Raw genomic sequence first — 24,190 nt, 5'->3', positions numbered from 1 at the left:
GCAAGGCCTACATGTTGAGTGGTTAGATTTCTGGGAATAGGGATTCCTGGATTCTAGTCTTATTTCTGGCACTGACTCGCTGTGTTTCTTTGGGTAAGTTCCATAAGCTCTCTGTTTCTCAGTTCCCCCATGTGTTCAGCGGGGGTACTGATCCTTACCCACCTCTTGAATGGGAGGAGAGGGGGGGAGGTCTTGAAAGTTCATGAACATTGGTAAAGAGTGCTGTGATCCTCTCATGAAGATGCTGTTGTTGTTAAATTCTGAATTCCATTCATGTATTTCAGCTCTGAAGCGATCTTTCGAGGTCGAGGAGGTAGACCAGTCTCCAAACTCCTCCACACCGCAAAGACGGACCCCGAACCCTCTCCTCAGGTCCACCGTATCCAGCTCCACACAGAAATTCCAGGATCTCAGTGCCAGGAATTCAGAGGCACCTGCCAGACATGCAGACTCTCCAGGCCAAAGGTCACCTAAGTCGTCTCTGAGGAGGGTGGAGCTCTCCGGACCCAAACTCCCTGAGCCTGTGTCACGAAGAACAGAAATCTCCATTGATATCTCATCCAAGCAAGTGGAAAACTCCACTCCAGGGTTATCAAGGTTCGGCCTCAAGAGAGCAGAGGGGCTGGGGCACAAACCCCCTGAGCCCACTCCAAGAAGGACTGAGATCACTATAGGCAAGCCTCAGGAGCCCGCTGTCCGGAGGATGGAAGCCCCCACCTCAAAGATCCCGGAGCTGCCCCAGCGGAGAGCCGACACAGCCAGTGCCCCTGTGCCGGACGTTGCCACCAAACGGGTAGAAATCCAGGTGGCAAAGTCTCCAGAGGTCCCAGTCCCACCTGTCAGGCAAGTGGAGAATTTGGAGCCTTCCTTGACCAGTCAACATCTCCAACCAGAATCAAAGCCGCAACCAGTAATGGCTGAAATCCCTCCAAAGAGTCCAGAGGGTAAGTAGAGCCCTGGGCACATGCTTGTGTAACATCCTGGCTAAAGTATATGTCTGCCTATGTCTCCCTCTAGTGGCTGTCCCACAAGGGTGGCAACAGCCTGCTACTTGTTCACAACTAACTTTTGCTCCCTTCGCTCATGTGATGAGGTCTGGTGCTGAAGGTCCCGGGTTTTGTACCCGCTGGTGTCTGAATGAATGTAGTCACGGGTCTGTTATGCTTGGATTTATTGAGTCTTATGGAACTGCTTGGGGCACTGCAGAATTTTCATTAAGTGGCCCCATGAGACCACAAAGCTTGCTGCAAGTAGAATGAGAAAATATCCCCCTCCCCGCTTACCTCAGCTGTTTGCCAGGCTTGTAAAATGGGACACTGCTAACATTTTTTGACCCTAATCTTGGGCCCACCCGCTTTGAGCGTGTCTCCTTAAGAGAAGCAGCCATTGGGGTGACGTGGAAGTGCGGACATGGCGCCTGCATTGCTTGCTGTTTCGTTGCGGTGCTGGTTCTTGTGGGACTCCAGTACTGTGTCAGCAATTATTGTCCTGCTGGGGCAGCCACCCAGCCTCTCTCTTAGCAGGAATCAGGAGCTCTTTCCCTCTGGCCCCTGTAACCAGATGCTGTAATTGTGTCATGGACTGGAGCCACTGTGAAATTGGAGCCCTGTTTTACATTAGCTCTATCTTGTTTTTGATTAATCCTGCATTAGGCATTGAAGCTGGCTCCCCTCCCGCAGCGGCGCCGGGGCCTTTATTCCCCCCCCTGTTTTAAAGAGATTTTGTTCTGTTCCAGCTCTTTGATTATTTTTCCATTCCCCAGTCCCCTCCTCTGCTAGGTGCAGGTTTGGCATTGGAGGCCATGACCTTCCCTCCTCACCCTGCTCTTCTCCACGCAAATGGATCCATTGTGGGGTGGAGTGTTACAACTGAAACGGGCCCCTGGGCGGTCTTTGTGTGGCCAGTGAGTTACGCCGCCCGCCCTTCTCTCGCCCCCCAACTCAGCTCAGTCCAGCCAGGAGTTAACCAGACTGCCTTACAAGGCAACGTCGGTCGGCCTGTCCAGCGCTATTGTTCAGTTGCTTTGTTAGCTCGGGACAGTGGTTGGAGACGACAGAAGAGCTGCCTTCTTCTTCGTGCCCTCCCCTTTCCGCCCCAGAGCCTGTTCCAAGCCTGTCGCTCGCAGACCCTGCCAGGGGTGTCCAGGCCTTCTGCGGCTTCTGCCATTACCTGTCAGGAACCTCCCTGCCGCCCCTGCTCTACGCCTCAAGCTGGGCTGCTTGGTTGTGGGAGCGACAGCTGCCAGCAGAGGCTGTTAGGGTGGTTTTGCTTGGGGGAGACCTGGCCTGTAGTAACACTTGGACAAGTAGAGAATGTGTGTGGGGGAATCACACACACACATTCTGCCATTGGCTGCTGGACCCGTTCATTGGCATTACACCGGGGCTGCAGAGATGTGCCTTGGCCTGAGGACCTGGCCTCTCAGGTGTTAGTACCGCTCCAGTTGGCCTCCCATTCAAAAGCTTCCATGGAAACAGGAAAGCCATGTTATCTGATACCAAAGCTGTGCTGGGCCCCTCCCCAGGCTTGGGCCTAGCCCCAGGAGGGCCCTGTGTGAAGTCAACTGCATAGAGCCCCATCCAGCTCACTCCCCTTTCACTTCCATGTACCTTTGATGACTCTGCTTCCCTCTGACCCCCACCATTCCTGACCTGCTGTAAGACTCCATGATCTCTAGCGAGCCCTCCCTCCCCACCTGTCCTAGGGCATGAGGCCGGTGGTGCTGAAGGGCATCTTTTAGCAATTGGGTGCGAGCGCGTGAGGAGTGGGTCTCTGCCGTTGGACTGGCTGCAGCAGGGGCAGGAGCTCGGCTCCCACTGACCTTAGTGGGAGCTGCAGATGCTCAGGGCTTCTGAAAATCAGGCTCAAAGCATGTCAAGTTGGGCGCCCAAAAGCTGAGGCGCCGAGAGAGGCCACGTTGTTGATGCAAGTGACGTGCTCAAGATCTGAGGGTGAGTCAGTGACAGAGCCAGGCTTTGAACCCACAAATCCTGACTCCCAGTCCCCTGCGCTAACCATGAGCCAACAGACTTTACAATATGTGGAATGAGGAAATGGTGAAGTCCCCCTTATCCCAACTGTGTGTAACCTTTGTAAGAAGAGAGGAACAGCCCTGGTGGGACTGAGGGAGGGGAAGCCGCCTAGGACAGCTGCAGTTAACTCAGTAGACAAACTTTGATTGTCTGTGGCTGAGTGACATCTAAGAAACAGCAAAATAAGCCATAAATGCACTGCAGGCCAATCCACTTTGCCCCATCCCGCTCCGGGTTTAACATAACCTGAGTAACCCCAGAGAGACCATCCGCTCAGTGAGATGCTCAGTGGGTCTGATCTTGCCAGGCGTGGAGCTCCTTCAGCGAGGTGCAGAGCCCTCTCCGCTCCCACTGACGCTGAGCACAACACCACGCAGGATCGGGCCCTTTGGTAGGGACTGGAGACAGCGTCTAAGCTGCAGAATCCCTGGACAGCTGCCTGGAAGTGGGGGTGTCTTTAACTCAAAGGGGGCTCCAGAATCCCAAGACAGCTGCTGAGGGAGAGGTTTACACAACAGCACAGCTGTCTGGGGTACGATTTACAGAACAAGGCAGCCATGCTCGGTGGGATTGATACAAAGGGGGCTTTCAGGCCCAGGGAGGCCCCGAGTCCAATAAAAGAGCCGAGAAATTGAGTTGAAAAGCTCATCCTCCTGGTCCCTCTTTCCCAGCTCAGATTTACCACCTGAGAGCTAGTGCAACATCCCCGCTGCTCCCCTCAAGCCCCAGCACCTTTCCCCCTCCCTCACTGACATCTTAGCCGCTCTCCACTGTGAACTCTAAGCTGCCTATGCAATCACGGCTCCTTGGACCACTTTCCCAGCCAGACCCCATTGTGGGGCACTGCCTCCCTGTGAATGGCTGTGTAGGGCCCGCTCTGGAGGAGCGCTCTCTGCTGGGGCCTAGTGGGGCCGTCGGAGGTCTGGCGTTTTATGGGACTGCCCATTGTTTGTCCTACCTGGCAGCGGGGGAGCGTCCTACCCCCTCAGCCCTGTGGCGGGAGGGGCACTGATTGGCACCCTGCTTGCTGAGCGTGGGCAAAGCGAGCAGAGCTGATGTCTGGAGAAGCTGTGGACTTTGAGAGCCACGGGGGGTCCCTTCAGTGGTAGGAGAAAGAAAGAAAGCTTCTCGGAACCCCCTGAGAAGGTGTTACTACTTAATTCCCCCCAAACACACACACAGTCTTTGGGGGGGGGGTAATGAGATGCTTCTCTTCCCTTTCCAAGATGGAAGGAGTGGCTGGGGTGGGGGCTGCTCTGCTCCCCACTCTTAAAAGCCCCCAGGGCACCACTGGTTGCCATGATACAAAGGCTAGGACTTCTCAGCTCAGCTGATGCTCTGTGTCCAAGCTAGTAGAGTGATAATGCAGGAAAGCCTGCTCTGATGAGGAGGTGAGGACTCACCACTCCAAGTGAGGCCCATGAGGTCTGATTTTTTTCATAGCTCCGAGTCGTAGTACAACTGGATCTGCTAGCAGGGTGGGGACTGTAATGGGGCGCCGTCCTGGAAGAGATGTGCCCAGGGCCTGTATGTGAGTGCAGAGAGGCAGGCCACGGCTGAGCCCCACAGAAAAGAAACTGGATAATCCCTTACCCAGTGGGGTCTTGGTAGGTGGCTTCTCTCATCTGTGTTGAAGGGGCCGTGGGACAGACCTGTCATCCAGACTGTCCTTCCCTGGGATTGAGTTTGGTGTGGGAGGAAATTGCTTCAAAGCTGCACGTGGACCTGAGACAGAACGAAACAATCCAAGAGAAAGACAAGCTCTCCCCTTAAACAAATCCATCCCGTTGGGAGCTGGAAACGGGATGGATTTACACCAGGGGTGAATTTGGCCCCGTGACTAAAAGAACCTAGCTTTGATTTGAAGGGCGATGATAGCTTGGCGACTCAACTGCTTCCTGCCCAAGGGAGCCAAGGGCTGCAAACACAGACTCGATTTCTTGTCCGAGAGCCAGGACTAGGAACTGCCGTCCTCCCGAGTTGTCTCTGCACTGCAGAACAAAGTGTGTTCCCCTTGGAGATGTGCGGCTGCCTGTAGGTGAAACTGCCAGGTCTCTAGGCTCGCTGCAGCTGTGCCCCTGCAGTGGAGCCTTGAAAACAGACCAGAATCAATTAACCCCTTGTGCCTGCCTCTAGCTTGTTGAGATTTTATTTCCCTTAAGCTCCAGCTGTCAGTGACTCGTCCGGGTTCTCATGCTATTCCCCTCCCCCTCACCCCACGGCTGCTGTCACCACCACCTTTGCTGAAGGTCTTCAGGAAAGTGTGAGGCAGGAAGGATGCTGGTTGGAGAGAGCTGTCACATGGAGCTCAGCATCTCTGAAAGAAACCGCAGGGAAAGGAAGCCAAACAAATGGAGCAGCTAGCTGTGGTGAAACTGCCATTGTGAAGGGGGAGGGGGAGCGGTTAGTTTGTATTGAGATTGTGATGCAGCAGCGATTTCCACCTGCATAGCTTCAAAAGCCACATGGCAGTTTGCCAGGCACTGGAGGGCTGTGCCTAATTTGCATTTTAATTTACATGCATATTTAAATCCAAATATTATTGTGCACAGCCTGATTATCTGTCTCTTGCTTTTATTCCTCCTCTACATTTATTTTCATTCGTTTAATGCTGCTTTGACAGCCCTGGAGACTGAAATCCCCAATAGCCGCTATCCCTAGGATAAGCAGCGGCCATGCCAACTTTTCCTCCCTTCCTCTCTTGTGCCCTGCCACCTGACCTGACGGGATCTTTTCTTGTGGAGGACGGCATAGTCAGTCCTCCATGTCTGTTAATTCCTTGGCTTTTCCTCTGAGAGCGACAACTCTTGTGAGGGCGCCATCCACTGCATAGACGATTGTGACTGTCTATTCGCTGAATGTGACAGCAGCCAGGATCAGATGGTGGTAACCTTTGGTTCCTGCCACTTCCTACCCAGGATTTGAACTGATGACAGGCTACTTCCGGTCCGCTGGAAGCGTGGTCCAGTGGTTAAGTTGCTAGGCTGGGACCTGAGTTCAGATCCTGCTCTGCCATATGCTTTTTTTGTGACTTTGGGCGAGTCACTCAGGGTAAGTGTGCACTGCAATGAAATACCCGCGCCTGGCCCAGCTCAGCTTATTCATGCTCTCTAGGCTCAGGCTGTAAAATTGTGGTGTAGATGTTCGGGCTCATCTGCAACCCTCAGCTCAGACTCCAGAGCTCAGGCTCCAGCCCACGCCCAAATGTCTCTACTTCAATTTTACAGCCCCGCCGGAGCCTGGCCTCTGGAGCCCGAGTCAGCTGACATGGGCCAGGTGCAGGACTTTAATTGCAGTGCAGACATATCTCGAGTCTCTCTCTGCATCAGCGCCCCCGTCTGTAAAGTGGGGATAATAGCAGTTCTGTCCCTCGCAGGGGTGTTTTGGGGGATAAATGCATTACAGCCTGAAAGGGGCCCAGATGCAATGGTAATAGGCCCAGATAAGTACCTAATGTGGGCTGAGCAGTCCAATCCCCCGAGCTTCCTTGACAGATGAGCAGAATGTGCAGGTTGGTTCAGTTTGCCAGCAGTAACTGCCTACTGCTGCTAGGTTGTGTCCTCACTCTGCAGTTCTGGGCAGAGGATGGTTCCAAACTACACTATCTCTCATGAGGGGCTGAAGCAGGCCCTGGGAGGATGGAGGGGGAGGGGAAGTAACGTTATCAGCTAGACTGTTCCACCCTTGCAGTAGGTGACAGGAGGCAGCCTCGGATGTGGTATAGTCTATAGGCAACAGCGTCACTGTAAACAACGTGCAAACAGCTTCCTCAGGGTTACCGCAGGCCTAGCAAGCCTGCTGGGGAAAGCCTGGATGGAGAGCACAGCTGTGCACCAAAGGGTCACGTAGCAAACCCCTACTGTTGGGCCAGAGGTTCCCAAAGCTCACCAGCTCCAGGGCAGCTTTCCACATGTCCAAGGGATACATGCACCTTGCATAAAGGAGCCTCTTGAAACCAGCCTCTTTAATACAGGCAGGCCGTCCTTGCACACTGCAGTTCCCAGCACACTGTGCTCCATCCATCTGAGTGGCTGGCTGGGCTGCACCTCGAAGAACGTGTCCTTGGGGGGGTGCGCTGTAGAACTCTCTAGGCATGTGGACTGAACTTTCGGCATGCTGATGCTGGGCTGACACTGGGGCAGAGGTGGGGAAACTACAGCCCACAAGCCACATCCGGCCCGCGGGACTGTTCTGCCCGGCCCCTGAGCCCCCGGCCCCTCCCCTGCTGTTCCCCCTCCCCCGCAGCCTCAGCTCACTCCACCGCCGGCGCAATGCTCTGGGTGGTGGGACTGCGAGCTCTTGGAGTAGCGCAGCTGCAGAGCCTGGCCTGACCCGGTGCTTTGTGCTGTGCGGTGCATGGCTGGCTCCAGCCGGGCGGCATGGCTGCCTGTCCTGGTGCAGGGGGGTCGGATAGGGGGCTGGGGCCGGGCCATGCCTTGCTGTTTGGGGAGGCACAGTCTCCCCTAACCAGCCCTCCATATAATTTCTGAATCCCGATGAGGGCCTCAGGCCAAAAAGTTTGCATGCCCCTGGGTTAGGGAATGAGTCTGGTGATGCATCTCCCCCTCCTGTGGCCCTTATGGACCTTGCAACAGCTGTGGAATCAATGGGCAATATTGTCCTTGCTTCATCCGCTCCTGTCTCTCCCGATCCACTCCAGAATATCTCCTGGGCTGGGAACTTCTGAGGAGGGAGGCTTTGTGCCTGGTGAGGGGGTGCTCTGCACTGGGAAGGGTGTTCACAGCTGCTTTGCTGCCCCTTTCCACCAGTTCAAGGCAGGCAGGACTCTGCCCCAGGTATGTTAGTGCCTGGTTGTGGATCCCTGCCCCAGTGGTGACCGAGCTGGAATTGGTCAGCTCTAGGATTTCTCTTCTCAGGTGTGTGCTTCATTACTGCCTTCCAAACAGCCTCTCGTCTGCTGCCTGTTGCCAGGCGGCACCTCGGCACCTGCCTTCCTCACTGCCTCCACAGTGCCCCTCTCCAAGCCTCGGGAGGCATGTGTGCTTCACAGCTGCTGCATATTGTGTCCCTTGATGTCCAGTTGCCAGGCTAAACCAGGTGGGGAGCACCTGACATTTTAGGGGGCAGGTTTTATCCCCTCCCCCTGAGATTGTGCAGCTGTTGTCATTTGCCTGAAGCCCGGATAGTAGCTCCTTGGCCTCTGTTGGCTTGGCAGATGGTGCGAGGGGAATTGTGTTAGGTGCAGCACTGGAATTTCCTTCCATGTTGTCACTGGGACAGGGGAACCGGGAGGGAGGAGTAGAAGGGAGCCGTGTGCATATGAACCAGCATATCACATCCATAGACACCCCCAGGCCCTTCTCAATGGAGGGATTTTGAGGGCTTCCCTTTGGTTTGGATGGGTGCCAGCCTAATCCTTTAGGAAGAGACTCGTATAATTTGTAATGACTAATTCTGCAAGAGCCCTCTTGTCTGGGGAGATGAGCAGCATGTCTCAGCTGTTTCTGGTATTCATGGTTCCATCCAGTGCCTCTTGTCACTAATGTTAAAATTTTGAGTGCTCTAAAGCAGGGGTGGGCAAACTTTTTGGCCCGAGGGCCACATTGGGGTTGTGAAACTGTATGGAGGGCCGGGTAGGGAAGGCTGTGCCTCCCCAAACAGCCTGGCCCCCACCCCCTATCCGCCCCCTCCCACTTCCTGCTCCCTGACTGCCCCCCTCAGAACTCCCAACCCATCCAACACCCCCTGCTCCTTGTCCCCTGACTGCCCCTCCTGGGACCCCCCCGCCTCTAACCATCCCCCGAGACCCCACCCCCATCCAACCCCCCCTGCTCCCTGTCCCCTGACTGCCCTGAACTGTATCTGCCCCCCACCAGACCGCCCTGGGACTCCCACATCTATCCACGCCCCCTATTCCCCATCCCCTGACCACCCCCTGCCAGAACCCCCAACCCATCCAACCCCCCCTGCTCCTTGTCCCCTGACTGCCCCCTACCAGGACCCCCTGCCCCTAACTGCCCCCCGGGACCCCATCCCCTATCCAACCTCCCCTGCTCCCTGTCCCCTGACTGCCCTGATCCCTATACACACCCCCGCCCCCTGGGACTCCCACGCCTATCCAACTGCTCCCTGCCCCCTTACCATACCGCTCAGAGCAGCAGGAGCTCGCACCCCCGCCGCCTGGCTGGAGCCAGCCACGTGCTGCCCGGCAGGAGCGGCAGGCCAGAGCGCAGGCGGCGCAGCAAGCTAAGGCTGTAGGGGAGGGGCCGGAGGCTAGCCTCGCCGGCTGGGAGCTCAAAAGGCCGGGTAGGATGGTCCCGTGGGCCGGATGTGGCCCGCGGACCATAGTTTGCCCACCTCTGCTCTCAACTCTCACACACTCAGTCTACACACCTGAATACAGACACACAAATGTATCTAGACACACGTGTGCACAAATGCATACGTACACATCACAAATATATATTCAAACACATGCTCTGCACATGCACATAATACATACATGGATGCATTAGAACCACAAAAATAGCTGGAGACGCTCCAGGGATAGATGACCTGGGCCCAGATGCCTCTACAGTTGAAGCCTTTCTATGTCCAGTAGATATCTGCTTTTTATATAATTGTTGGGAAAGGGTAGGTTCGCCTGCTGGCATCCCATGGCAAGCATTACACCAGGGCAGGGAGCAGCAGAGTTTTTCTGTGCTTACAATAGAGGTCTAGAACTTCTGGGTTCTCTCACCTCCTTTTCCCCTCATTTACTTTGTCACCTTGGGCAAGTTATCTCCTCTCTCTGGGCCTTGGGATTCCCCTCTGTGAAATGGGTATAATTCTTTTGAGCTCCCTCTTAGGGGTAGTGCAGCTTAATTCATCTCTTTATATTGTATTGCTTTGCCGTCTTTGGTGAAAGGGGCTCTGTCACGGTGCCCAGTGGTCGTGGTAAAGGGTAAGGAATCCACACAGCTCTCTCAGAGCAGATCTGAGTCCTGGAGGCAATGGGTTTGATACAACACATGGATCGAGGTTCAAGAGGTTGTCCGTGTCACTCAGTTTGCAGCCCTCTTGTGACAAGTAGAAGATGGTCAGTCTCCAGGATGGTTGAATAGGCCAGCAATTTCCCTGGCAGTAAATTTTACTTTGAAAATTAAAAGGTAAATAACAGAATAGCCTGTCACCGGTAGAGAGAGAGAGAGAGAGAGAGAGTGTGTGTGTGTGTGTGTGCGCACATTGTGTCAACAGGTCATTCATGAGGAAAAGCATCCAAACCTCCAGCTTTTATTCTCGTCAGTGGACTCACTGAAGACGTGTTGGAGCGGCTGTCTGAAAGTCAGAACTCCTGGGTTCTCTTATAGACTCTGCTGCCAGCTTGCTGCATGAGGCAAGTCTCTTTTTGTCTCTGCCTCCGTTTACCCATTAAATGTGGGGGACGGACACTTAGCCACAGAATAGCTATAGGACAGGCAGGGGCAGAGCAATCATCTGCACTCCTCCCTCTGCATCCTCTGCTCCAGGGACCTCTTCTGCAGGTGAAAGGATAGTTCAGTAGCGCAGTTTCCCATGTCCATTCAGTCATTGGCCTCTGCTGAAGACACCCAGAGAGAAAACTCATGAACACTCAATGTAGAAGATCATAGGTGCTCCTGGAACCTGGTAAATGTTTTCTTCATTAGCCAATTCTTTCTCATTCTGGCCCCGGCTCCTCCACGCTCGACCTCTGGGTTGTATTTGGAGGTGAGGCTCCGTTGCAATACCTGGTGCATCTGGAAATCTTCCTTGATCAGATATGAAAGTGATGTGAAGTGGCTTCTCCTCGAAAGCACATGCTGTGCCTTCAGTGCTGGCCCAGCCTCTTGGAAAGTCGTCCTAGCCGCACGCTGCCAGCAAAATGTGTCATATTTAGAAAGCCACCAGCTTGAGGTTGGCGCTGATGAAACTAATTTTCTCTCTTTGCTCTTTTGCCTGATTGTCCTTCCTGCCAGCTCTAACTGGCAGTGGAGCAAGGAGTTGAGCAAATCCCTGGTTCTGGAGAGGTTAGAAAGACCCTCTGTGTGTCACCACGAAAGGAAAGAGTTCATTTGCCGGTGTCACTGAGAGCCCCATCTCCACACTTGCCCACAAAGGAGAAGAGGGTCTATTTGACTGGGTCTGCTCAGGAAAGGTATGGGGGTCCTCAGGTTTGTAAAGGGCAGAAGGGTGTTATAACAGAAGCCATTGGGTCAGTGGCTACTGACCGCGGCCACGTGACGGGGGTATAACCTTTGTCTCATTCTGACCCATGGCATATGCTTGGGGCCAGGAAAAAAACATTAGTCTCATACCAATTCTCTCACACCTTCACTACCGTTATCTTGGGGCTAGTTTAGTCCCCTCAGTCTCCACCCGTGGGGTCTCTCAGTGCCTTCGTTCATATACTCTAGGCTGAGGACACAGCACAGTTTAATGTTGTCTCTCCACAGAGTCATTGTCCTGCCCTGGCCCAGTACTAGTACCTCATTCCCTTTGTCCCTCCATTTTCTAGCTGCTGTTCTCTCCAGAACTCTCCCCAGCAGGGATGGAGGAACCAAGGCAGATAAGATAAACTGGTAGCCAGGAACCTTCCCCCAAAACATGAACTCAGCCTTCCTCTGAAGCTGCTATTACTGGCCACTGTCAGGGACTAGATGGACTTCAGATCTGATCGGGTGTGATATTTGCTGTATTCCTATGAGCCTGCCCTGAGTCTTGGTTTGGCTTCCAAAGCTTTCCAATAACTTTTTAAAAAACTATTTTTTCTTGGAAGTAGCCTCTGCCCTTCCTGGCTCCCACTGGGGAAGCCGGAGAAGTGCTAGGAAATCTGATGGGAGGTGAGCGAGGTTCCCAGCCCCGTTTTGCTGTCCCAGGAGTTCAGGAATTCAGAGAAGGCATGGTGAAGTGTCTGAGCATTTGGGTGCTTCTCCAAACCGAACCCCAAACTCCAGTGCTGTTTGCCCACTGCTCTGTAACCTAGGCAGCCATTCAAAGCTGATAAAAATGGTTGCCCGGGGAGGCAAAATCTCTGACCCTCTCTGTGAGGAGGGACGTCTTCAGAAAAAGGCCTTTTTGCCCTAGGAGGACTCTGAAGAGGACACTGCCATTGAGAAGAGGGCCCCATTGGTTTGGGGGAGGTGTGGGCGCCTGGGGCTCTCCTCATCGAGAGAGGTTTGGGGATGGAAAGGTGGAATGTGCTGATCAAACACCACTGTGTCTATTTTATCAAGGCCCTCTTGGGATGTGGCTCTGTGGCCTAGTTGTAAAGGGGGGGGGAGGGGAGTTAAAGAGATTTAAAAGACAATAAACAAAGCAACTCTACCCGAAATGAAAAGGCCAGGGTTGAGTAATCCTTTCCAAGTCCCTGAGCTGCACAGCAATTTAACAGAGATTAAAGCTGTGGGGAAGCATTTCCTTAAAACCAGCTGACACATTGGGGCTAGATTGGGTGCGTGCGTGCGCGCGCCTGCAGCCGGAGATACCCGAGAGAGACTGAGAGCAGGGAGGGGACTGGGGAATGAAAAACGCACCAAGTCCAAATCTGTGTGTATGTCGTAGGTGCCAAATATGAGATAATCTGGAAAAAAGGAAAATCTGCAGCGCCAGTTATTTGGAAAGAAAGAGAGAAAAGAGGAGAGAGTGCAAGGGGGAGATGTGCCTGTTTCACTGCAGAGGTTGCACACAATCTGGAGAGCAACATGAATTTGACAACAGATGAAGCTCTCTGTTCATCCTCTATTCCCCCACCCCAGGGCAGGTACCACATAGGCAGCAGCAAAGCAAGCTTCCCCCTCCTCTGCCAGCGTTCCTTGATCTTGCTCTGGAGTGGTAATGGGAAATGGGTCATTCAGTCTCCAGGTTCATTTAGACTTGAGACTGTCTGCTGAGAATGCCGGTGAAGGTGCCAGCTGTGATTGTAGTTTTTCTGATGTGGACGCCTGCCCTGCTGAGAACTGATTTGAGGCCTGCTGATCTCGGCTCACCTGGGCCATCAAGTGGTGAATAACTTTGGTTGCTGGCGACCTAGGGGTGGAAGGCTCTGAAGTCAATTACCAGGCCCCCAAGCCAACATGGGCAGGGATAAGGAGCTATATTTGGACACCAGAGATGGTCTAATATGATTGAGCCAAGATGCAGAGCATTAAATAGGAGTGTGATTGCAGGCCAGCGAGGCCTCATTACTGACTCAAGCTGTTATTAATATTGTTTGACATGGCAGATTCCCCCTCCTTCAAACCAGCCCCTCCTTTCCAGTGTGACTCAGGGCCAAAGTTTGGATTTATTTCCTTGTTTTAGCAGATTCAGTGTCTCCTTTTCTCATTTCAGAGTCGGCCAAACTCCAGATAAAAGAAGGAATTTGTTTGCCCCAGTGTAAGTCCCTGTGGGTCGGCAATGAAACGGGTGATCTCACCAGCAGACAGATCTATTGTACTGTGGAATAGTCTCCCAAAAGAAGTGGTGGGAGTCCTGTTGTTTGAGTTGTTTAAAACTGGACTGGATTGAGCTGGATCTAGGGACCATCCTGCAGTGGGCTGGATGACCTAAATGGCTCTCTCCCATTTCTAGTTTCTATGCATCAGCATGATGTTTGCCTCCAGGAATTTCCAAAGAGGATGCTGGGATCAGTGTACTTGGGATTTTTAAAGACCCCAAGTGGTCAAGGCCTCTGTTTTCTCCATCAGGCTGGGGCACTGGCTCCTTGCAGACCTAGGATATGTCTACACTGCACACTAAGCCTGGATTTGGGGTACCTGGGCTTGTGGACTTAGTGTTTCCAAGTCCACGCTTGAAGGTTCACACTGCATTGTAAACCTGGGTAAACAGTTGTTGGGCCCACGTCTCAAAGCTGTGCTAATGCATCCATCCTGTACTACGCAGACCTTCTGCCTTGGGTCTGCAGCTTGAGTTGTGTCCACACTGCAAAATTACATGGCTTGGACCTGAGTCCCAGTGGGACTCTGGCTCTAATCCACCTCGCCTAGCAGGGTCTTAGGGCCTGGGTCCTGAGTGCTCGCTGACCTGAGTCAGACTGATTGGTGTGTGGATAGAAGGGGGCTTGTGCTCAAAGCTAAGTCAGAGCGTGGGCTTAGGGTGCAGTGTAGAACTACCCTGCGAGGGACGAGTGCCCCCTCCTGAATTGCCAGCACTCTTAGATGCCAGATCCTCCACAGCTTTGCACCTTGTGTCATCGTTTACACTTGTGCAAAGTGGGCATAAAACACTACGGACGGTTCTCATTTCTACTATGCTCTGACAGAGTAACAGTGCCTCAGAGTAAAGGAGAATCAGTTCCTACCATAGGTGCAAATGATTACCCAACGTGCAAGGCGGTGCAGATCCTATCTGCTAATTGGAGGTCTTCCATCCCCGCACGTGGAAAATCCTACTTAGCTCTTGATAACGGACACAGTCACTCTACAAGATATGGTCCCCACCTCTCCACTCTTCTGGACGTTCCACGGGCTCATGCATTTGGACAAATGGTCTTGCAGGCTGATAAGAAAAATAGTCTGTTATCTTGGCAGAGATAAGACAAAAATTTCACTGGGGTCTCCTTCAGTATGGGTTGGCTATTAACTTGGACTTCAATGCCTTCTGCCAGTAGGGCACTTTGACTGTTGATAAAAGTAGGATAAGAATTGACTTTTCCAGATTGAACAATTATCTTTTAAACTATTTATAGATCCTTCCTCCTGCCTAAGCTTGATGCTGCTGTTGGCCACTGCTTGACAGGACAGGATTGGTCGGGTAACCTGCCAGCGCAATAAACCATATAAGCCGAGGCAAAGGAGTGAATTAAGATTATGCAGAGATAGCTTTGTTTTGAGAACATCAAACTTCATTGTGATCAAACAAGATAATTTGACAATTGGCCAATTGTGTTCTTCACTACTCCCTCCAACAAACACACACTTCATTTCCTAGAGTCCAAGATGTTGCAATGAAGCTGGACTGAACATGGCTATAAATGGAAGAAGCAGCTCTTCTTGGATTGGAGCCTGTGCTAAGACTTTCTTAGGCTCAGTTTTTGTTCCATCTGCCATAGAGTTTAAAGACGGGAATTGGGGAAGGGGGCTGCTTTCCTTTAGGTCAGTTTAAATAGTACATTCATTTCCGGGGTCCGAGCAGGAGTTATCTGGATTTCTCCAGGGTCGCATGCAAAACTGGTTCTCTTCATTGGGTTTCATTCTTTCGTGGGGTGTGGATAGACCTAGACAAAGCTGAGAGCCAAAACTCTGCCAGAGCGGCTGGCTCAGTACTATGGACCAAAGTACCATGCAAGCCACTGCAACTAATGAATTATACACATATGAAAAAGGAAAATACATAACATGCCTTATACGGCTCTTACAGCTATCAAGAAGTATGACAGGATGTTCTCACTGGGTTGGTTCTTCCTTGGCTTTTCTTTGCCTATGATTCCTTCAATAGGGGAAAAAAGGCCCATCAGTCTTGTTGCATAGCAAAGGCAACACTTGGCAACTGGAATAAAAACTGGTTGAAGCAAAGAGGGATTTTGCAGGGGTTGATACATTGGTGGGTTGGGGGTTACATTGTGTTAGTGTTCTAGCTTGTCACCCCTTCGGAGGCTTATGTTAAAACTCTTAGGTCCCAAGTGAAAATGAATCTGTTGATCTCATCATAATCCCCAGGTGTACAAATGGTGAAACACCATTGTACGGTTTTCAGTCTGCTCAGGAGAGGCCTGGCTTTGTATTGGCGGGGATTTATTTCAGCTCAGAACTGAGGTGTTCTTGCAGAACTGTTTGCAGGACTGGACCAGCATGGCTGATCCTGTGCTTCTGATCTGAAGTGCAATGAAAGGTGTGTGTAAGGTTTAGGACAGAAAGTGCTGGGGGATTTTCAGGCCAAGGCCAAGAATCTGGGGAGAGCTTTTCATAGACCGACTATGCCTGGCTTTTCGGGGGGGGAATTAATCTCCCGACTTCATGAATGCTAAAACTTCACATTCAGATTAAGGACCTGTTCTAAAGTAGTACTAAGCAACTTTCCCAGGCTCAGGCCCTAGAACTAAAGAAAGCGGGGCTGCTGGTAGGTGTTGCCTTTGTAAGTTATATACCTGCAACATGTTAGAAGCACACATTGTACATGCAAAGGCTGCCTGTGTCATGCATGTGACATGTCTGCTCTTTGGCTGACTAGGGCTGAAGGCACCCAACCCTCATGCCTTTCAGCGAGAATTGAATGGCAATTGGAAAATTCCTGCTTTTGTTTTCCTCTGAGAATGACAGCAGAAGAGGCCTGGACTGTGAGTATTTTCTGATGCATTCCACTCTCTCTATATGTTGTCTATTATTTCCGGAGCAAGGCCAAGGGGAGTAGAGGTGATTAACAGACATTCCAGCATTGCAGAGCTGTGTAAACTACCAGCCCCTTGTAATGTTCGGCACAGTGATATTTTGAGCACCTCTTTGTGACTCTGGCCTCATTATGTCATGCAGTGCTGTGATCAAGTCATGTTTAACAGTCATCTACTTATACAAGGGAATAATGTTTCTTTGATGTTTATCTGCAGCTCTTGAATTTTATGGTGGCAACATAGTCCCTCCTCCCCCGCAAACAGATCAAACACAATTCACTCACTCAGGAAACAGTCTGGCCTTGAAAAGTCAGAGAAAGATGAGATGGGAATCCGAAAGGGAGGGTTGTAGGGAAAGGGGAACATTGGAAACAAATTGACATGCTTTCCAAGGGTAATTGAATCACAGCTAAAGTGTTAGGCAGTGCTCCTCAGACAAATACGGTAGATCTGGATAGATACCACATATTCGTTGGGATCTAGAGTTTAGTCACTGTGCTTGGGCCCCTGGCCATGTTTGCTTTCCGTGGACGTTTTTGCTGGCTGAGAGTGATTTGATGCACTCAGGTATTCACAATGAAAAAAGTCTCTGTGACATGGGATGGGACAGCACTTTATTAACACAGTAGGGAGGCAGGATTCCCTAAATCCTTCACCAGAGCCCTGTGGCAGAGGCATTAAGAAAAGCTGGATGAGGATCGGAAGCTGAACCCTTCACATCTAGGAGCATGCGGGCACGCACAGTTTCTGCACAGGGGAGCTTTCTGTCTGTCGCTCTCCTCCATGAAACTGGAGTCAATGGGAGTTTTCGCTAGTGACTGTTATGGAAATAGGGTCAGGTATTCTGAACATGAAACACAGCATGGCCTGGAGGAATAAACAGAAGGTTGGGAGAGCGGAGGTCCCAAGTTCTGGTGGTGACTCTTACCATTAAACTGTATAGCGTAGCCTGGGGCAAGTCACGTCACCAATGTTCCAGTTTCCCCACTCTGTAAGACAGGGCATCATGAGACTTTCTGTAGCTATCTGATGGGGGTGTGAAGAGGGTTAATTAGATAGAGCTGAATTTTGCCACCCTTGATTAGGACCTCATGCCTCGAATAATCCCACTGGGTTCATTGTGATTGCTTGTGGAGTATGGCACTACTCACCATGAGTAAGGGTTTGGGTGACCGAAGCCGGCCCTGATGTCTGCACAGCTCCTTGCTTTACAGAACTGAAACTTACTGCACTCAGGGGGGTGTTTTTTCACACCCCTGAGTGAGAAAGTGGGATTATTCGAGGCATGAGGTCCTAATCAAGGGTGGCAAAATTCAGCTCTATTGTGATTGCTGGGAGAGGGTGATTTACTGACAGTACTTGTGAGTGTAATTGGGCTTGTGAGACTACAGGGCTGAGCCCTGCCCCACTGGGTCACTGTAATCTTCATGGGCCTTGCACCAGAGCTCAGGTGTGAGTTCTCTTTTGCTTGAGATTTTTCTGTTTTATTGTTCATTTGGGAGTGAACCTTGGAGCATTATTATTCCATGAGAGCTGCTGGCAGTTGTCTGTGGGGAAGGGGAAGATGCCAGCCAATGTCTGTATCTATGCAAAACAAGCTCTTTCCAGCTTGCTCTGAGATTCTGCCCTTGTGTCCACTTTCTCAGGGATCTAGGAAACAGCTGGCAACTCACGGCCAACTTCAGAGAGCCCTTGGGTTTAGAATGACATCTATTTTCTGAGTTGTTTTTGTCATTTTCCTTGGTGTTCGATTGCTAGTGTTGTTTTGGGATACGAGCCCACCCAACAGACTCTGCAAACAGAATCCTTCTAAGGTCTTGTCTACACTGGCACTTTACAGCGCTGCAACTTTCTCACTCAGGGGTGTGAAAAACCACCCCCCCGAGTGCAGTAAGTTTCAGTTCTGTAAAGCACCAGTGTAGACCGTGCACCAGCGCTGGGAGCTGCGCCCCTTGTGGAGGTGTTTTTGGTTTTCTTAGAGTGCTGGGAGAGCTCTCTCCCAGTGCTCTGCCGTGACTACACAAGCCACGTTAAAGCGCGGTCACTGCAGCACTTTAACATTGCCAGTGTAGACTAGCCCTAAGAGGAAAGCAAATAAGGAAGGTGCCAATATGCAGTGTGTGGATGCGGGCTGGTTGGCAGCGGTTGCAGATTAATGCAGTAGCTAGGAGAAGACCTGGATTGGGGTGGTAGGGGGTTCTGCAGATCAGGGTTGGGTGCATCAGCAGAGCTCTGTGTGGGCACACCTGGAATAGCATGGCGTGCTGTGGGTCATAAGAACAGCCGTACTCGGTCAGACCCATGGTCCATCTTTTATGACTGTGGCCAATGCCAGATGCTTCAGAGGGAATGAACAAAACAGGACAATTTCGAGCGATGCATCCCCTGTTGCCAGTCCCAGCTTCTGCCAGGTGGAGTTTTAAGAACACCCGGATCATGGGGTTGCTTCCTTGACCAATTTGGATAATGGCCCTTGATAGACCTATCCTCCAGGATGGAGCTGCATTCGTCCAGTTGTGTGGTGGAAGAATTACATTGTGCCTGACTGAACTGTGCTGGCTTCTTATGGAAGGGACACTGATTGCTGCTTCTTTATAGCTCTGTTTTTCAAACGTTGATTAAACCGTAGAGCATTCTCCTTGTTCCCATCCTGCACTTTGCTGTGATACTATTGTGTCTCTGGGGCAGTTTCTGGATTGCTTGTGGAGCAGCAGGAGTTCTGGTGTAGAGCACTAAACCGGGTTGACCTTTTATTCCATTTCCTCCCCAACCTAGCTCACAGATCCAGGAAATGCTGAAGGTATCATTAATTAACTGTCCAAACGTTCACTGCTGACCCTCACTCTCACCATAGATAGTGGGCAAATCGTGTACACACGCAGTATTCCTAGGTGAAATCTTGACTTTGTTGAAGGCAAAATTCCCCTTGACTTCAGTGAGACCAAGATTTCACGCAATGTTGCCAACCCTCAGGATAGTTGATGCTTTTCTTAAAGCCCCAGCTCTTGGAGGCATGTGGTTAGGTGAAAATCTCAGCTTTCGTTTAAAAAAAGAAGAAGCTAATCCTCATGGGTGCAGAGAAAAGCTTGAGAACATGATGATGAGTGCACCCCAAAGGCTCCAAAACCAGAAGACAAAAAGGACTTAAAAAAAAAAAAACTCTCCTGATTTTTAAGCCAATCTCATGATTTTGGGGGCCTGCCCCGTGATTTTTCGATCCTTGGGAGCTGGTACTCTTGGCCAGATTGGGCTCTCACAGGAAGCGTGGAACACTCCCTGTGATTCCTGTCCAGCGCGCTCCCTCCTCCACCTTTCCCAGTAAGAGAAAGGAGGGTGAAGGCTTCCTTGGAGTTGTCAGGATTTGCCTGGGAAAGGGAGGAGATCAGAGCTGCTTTTCGCATAAAACACAACGTGTTTAGACAAACTCTGGCTGAACTCGTTTCCTCTCGCGGCCCAGCATGCTGATAAAGTGGGGCTTGGGGGAAATTACCTCACACGCTGCTTGGGCCTTCCCTGGGAGTCACCCCGTCATCGAGATCCAACGCCCACCCTCCCTTCTGCTGCCCTGAGGGGGAGGGCAGGGTGCAGGAAGGCACTTGGCACAGGGCTCATTAGCAGGCCAGGGCCTGCCACCAGTGACAGTTACTGTTCTAATTTATAGTCCTGAAATGGAGAGGGTGCTGCGATATAAAGTGCATTAGTGCCATTAGCCGGGTAGTTAATGTAAATACCAGCCTCGTCAGAGGTCACTGTAGGATCAGTTGTAGCTAGTCAGCTACAGCTCGGCCTTGTTTACGTTTCACTCTGTTTTATGTATGTGGTGAATTTCCTCAGGAATGTGTGAGCCACTCAGCACATTCGAACTAGCAACTCCTACCATGCTCTGTTATGGAGTTCCATTGTGCCGCTCTGTAGCTCAGCCGGAAACCTATGCAGAGCAATGGCCAGCTCCCAGCCCTGAGGAGCTTCCAGTCTAAAGGCACACGCGTGATATGAGAGAGCAACCGCAGAATGGGGTATGGCCGTTGGAGCTGGAATGTAGTAAGGCCAAATCCTGCTCCCGTTGAAGTCAGTGGGAGTTTTGCTGGTGGGTCCACTGAGACTGGGATTGCAGCCGTAGTCGTGGTTTTCCTTGCAGTTATCGTCTCTGTCTCCTGGGGAAATAACAACCCCCACCGCCATCTACTTCGTAGGGCAGTAGGCTGGGTTAAATGTCTGAGAAGGGTTTGGAAGATGTAAGTGCCCAGGACAAGAGCTGTGCACTGCTTTGCTCCCCAGCACCTGGGGATCTTTGCTCCCCAGCACTGGGGGCCGGAGTGTTCTGTTTTGGTCTGAGCTCCTTGTAAGCAGGGACTCAGCAGAACTAGGGCTTTTTACATGGGCACCGGGGTATTGTTTTGCTTTGCTGGAACAAGGCCATGCATCCGTCCCCCTCACCCAGACAGTCAGAGGTGTGGCAGACTAGCTAGGAAGCACAAAAGGAGGCAGGGATTGCTGGGAGAGGGTGATTTACTGACAGTACTTGTGAGTGTAATTGGGCTTGTGAGACTACAGGGCTGAGCCCTGCCCCACTGGGTCACTGTAATCTTCATGGGCCTTGCACCAGAGCTCAGGTGTGAGTTCTCTTTTGCTTGAGATTTTTCTGTTTTATTGTTCATTTGGGAGTGAACCTAGTGCTGGTGAAAACAAACAACTGATGGCACCGGTGAGGGTCTGGCAGAGTGTGGTCGGGTGCGAGCTGAGGTCTCCCCCCATTGCTCTGCCAATGCACCTCAAACCCTGTATTCCCCCCACTGCTCTGCCAATGCACCTCAATCCTGACCAGCAGTGCCCCCGCTGTTCCAGTCCTGTATTCCACCCCCAGCTCTGCCAATATGAATCCATTCGTGATTCATGTCACTTGTCACCCAACTGGGATTTGGAGCCAGAGGTGAGAAGTCGGCTCTTCTTCATTAAAATTTGTGTTTGAATAGAAAGAGATGGGGAAGGAAGGGAGCGGTGCAAGAGGACCACAGGGAGAGAGAAAGTAAGTGCTTGTGTATTCCTTCTCCTCTTGCTCTTCTGGCCTTTTCCACAAGACTGTAGATCGATGGGCTGTGCCCTGCAGAGAACATGCTTCAGCAGCCAAAGGGAGCTGCAGGCTTTGAGCCCTTCATCAAGGATCAGGAGCGTCTGTAGCGTGGTCCATTGTAGCAGCTCATCTGTCCGAGCCTAATGGAGTGATCTGTGCATACCTAATGCCTAGTGCTCCCACTTCTCAGCATTGGGGCAGCTCTGGTGGGAAGGACGAGACCTTTCAGCTGAGGACTGTTATTCAGCCCAGCGCTCGTTACCTTGCACTCAAAGGCATCCTGGTGAAAAGCAAGCCAAGAACGCTGGCATTTTGCTGGCTGCCAGCTAGCTGAATGCCTAGGAGGGTGAGCTCTGAATGCAGCAAATGTCTGCAGGCCCCAGAAGGTTAATCTGGGTTACTCAATAGGCAGCATTGACCTCAGGAAAAAAAGTTCTCAGAGCTGTCTGCGGATTCTCACTGCAGTGTCCAGGCAGCAACATGCACAGCCCCTGGGACTGCACATGCTGTAAGGAACTAAACTGTAGGACTGCAAGAGCATGAGGCAGGCCTGCCCCACCCCCCGGGCAAGATTAAGAGGCAGGCAGGCAGATCTGATAGATCCATGGTTGAGCTATCCACTGTCCCAGGGCACCGTTCACCAGGCCAGCTCTTAAAGCAAAAGAGCACACGAGGGCCATATTCTGCCTTCACTCACATCCGTGCAAATCTGGAGTAACTCTGCTGGCTTCAACAGAGACACACTGGCTTGGCACTGGGGCAGATTCTGTCCTTAAGGTCCAGAATACATGGAGAGCAAAAATGAGGCTCAGTGACTTCCCCTTGGTTTATCTCTGCTACTTAAAACAGGTCTCTGCCAGCCTTTCACATGCAATCTTCCTATTTGTTCCTATCTTTATGGACCCCAGTGGTATCAAAACTCTGGTGGGCAGATCTGGGTGATCTCCAGGCCCCCAGGGGGAAGCCAGATCAGATCTGGGCTGGTTTTGTGAGCCGCATGGCCCCAAGCCTCTGGAACAGGGGTGGGGCTGAACCGGGAGTTTTTTCTTTCTCCAGTCCCATTGCTGGAAGGCTGCAGCCTGTGGGTGTGTGAGTCAGAGTAGGTCTTCGGGATCTGAAGCAGTGGTGTGAGTGTTGTTTGTGGCTAGGGTGACCAGATCACACAGGTGAAATATCGGGGTGGGGAGCAGGGAGGGGGCGGAGCAAAAAAAAAACCAGCCGCCAGAGCTCCACGCCCCACCCCGCCCCCCCAGCTTGCCTCCACTCTGTCTCCACCTACCCCCTCCCTCCAGCACTTGCGCCGCCATACAGCTGATCAGCGCAAGCCTGGGAGGGAGGGGGGAGGAGGAAGAATGCGGCGTGCTTGGGGAAGAGGCGGGGCCGGGGCGGGGATTTGGGGAGGGATCCAATGGGGCAATGAGGTGCGGGGCTGGAGGCGGGGCCAGGGCGGGGATTTTGGGGAGGGATCCAATGGGGGGACGAGGGGGTGGAGTCGGGGCAGGGGGGGAGCCCCCTCCAGGCTCTGCTCCGCCTGTGAGCGGAGGCAAAATATCAGGACCATTCGCGTCCCGACCGAAAGTAGGTCGGGACGCCGGACAAATAAGCAAATATCGGGATAGTCCCAATAAAATTGAGACATCTGGTCACCCGTCACCCTATTTGTGGCTAAGGCCAGCCCTGTTTCACAAAGGGGAGAAGCTATTATCTGAAGCATTCGCATAGAGCCTTCTGTCTGCTCAGAGGAGAGCGAAGAGCATCTCTGAACTTGTCTCAACCACTAGACTGGTTTGTGGGACAAGGTCTGTGAGGGTCCCTAGACAGATCGGTGAGAACCAAAGTGAGTCGTCTCCTGACCCTGCTGCAATGAACAGCACAAGGAGTCGAGGCAACCTCGTAATCACTGGCTGTCTATACAGAATGGGCGTATTGCTGGGAGCAACTGTTGGGGGACGCCTCGCTGAGCGCCAGCACAGCTCCCTGGAGAGGAGAGGGCTCTAGCCAGTGTTTTCTAGGTCTCTGGTTTTCCTTTTGATCTCCAAATATATAGTGCTCATTTAGCTTTTCAACAGTCGCCCCGTGGCGGCTGTGTCTCTCTAGGTGAGTTTCTGCCCAGTGGAGCTGTGGACTGGCTGGGTTTAAGACGCTGGATTCATCCTGCCCAACAGAAGCGTCCCCTCCCGTGTAAGTCACCAGGCTGGCTCCCATGCTTTGCATATATAGTGTTGTACTTCGGGGTCAAATGTCTATTAAGTGGTGGTCAGTGGAACACAGGAAATGGCTTAAGTTTCCAGCTCCCAAAATAGCGGGAGTGTGAAAGCTTAGAAATAGAAGAGCATTAGATGTCAGACTTCCTGCGTAGCAAAGAAAAGTCAATTCTGCGACCCCAGCGCGAAATGCAGGATTGATGGAAAAGCCTTACCCACCCTGCAGCCCGTGCATGGTTGTTCCTTACAAGATAGATGCAGATTTTGGTGCTGTTCAGGAGTAGTAGATGTTGGGGGAGGGAGGGGTGTTTCAACCTGACTCCTCCCCACCCCCGCCGAGATCTTTAGGATTTCTGCAGGGGAATCAGGGCTGAGCTGAGATCTTTAGGATTTCTGCAGGGGAATCAGGGCTGATTGAATTTCCTCTTCTGCTCAGCCTTGCTCTCTATTAACATGCCCAAGGAGAGCTGTTCACAACTATCCGCTGGGGCAAATCTCGCCCCCATTGTGTGAGCACACAAGACCAACCTGCAGCATAGCTTGGGCTGCAGAGAGGCTGTGTGGTGGGGACCCCAAATCCCTTGCATTGCATGGAGCA

At 52.0% G+C, this 24,190-nt stretch overlaps 1 protein-coding gene across 3 annotated transcripts in view; it reads left to right on the top strand.

The window, feature by feature from the left end:
• SEPTIN9 (septin 9) overlaps positions 1–24,190 on the top strand; it is a 252,992-nt gene that overhangs the window by 138,138 nt on the left and 90,664 nt on the right. For all 3 annotated transcript variants that reach the window (XM_054047105.1, XM_054047107.1, XM_054047106.1), the window contains one exon: positions 285–944. In XM_054047105.1, coding sequence (XP_053903080.1) covers positions 285–944 — 660 coding nt within the window. The remainder of the gene's footprint in view (positions 1–284; positions 945–24,190) is intronic.

Source organism: Malaclemys terrapin, chromosome 13, assembly GCF_027887155.1.
Source record: "Malaclemys terrapin pileata isolate rMalTer1 chromosome 13, rMalTer1.hap1, whole genome shotgun sequence".
NCBI classification, from domain to species: Eukaryota; Metazoa; Chordata; order Testudines; family Emydidae; genus Malaclemys; species Malaclemys terrapin.
This window is presented reverse-complemented; position numbering and strand designations above follow the sequence as displayed.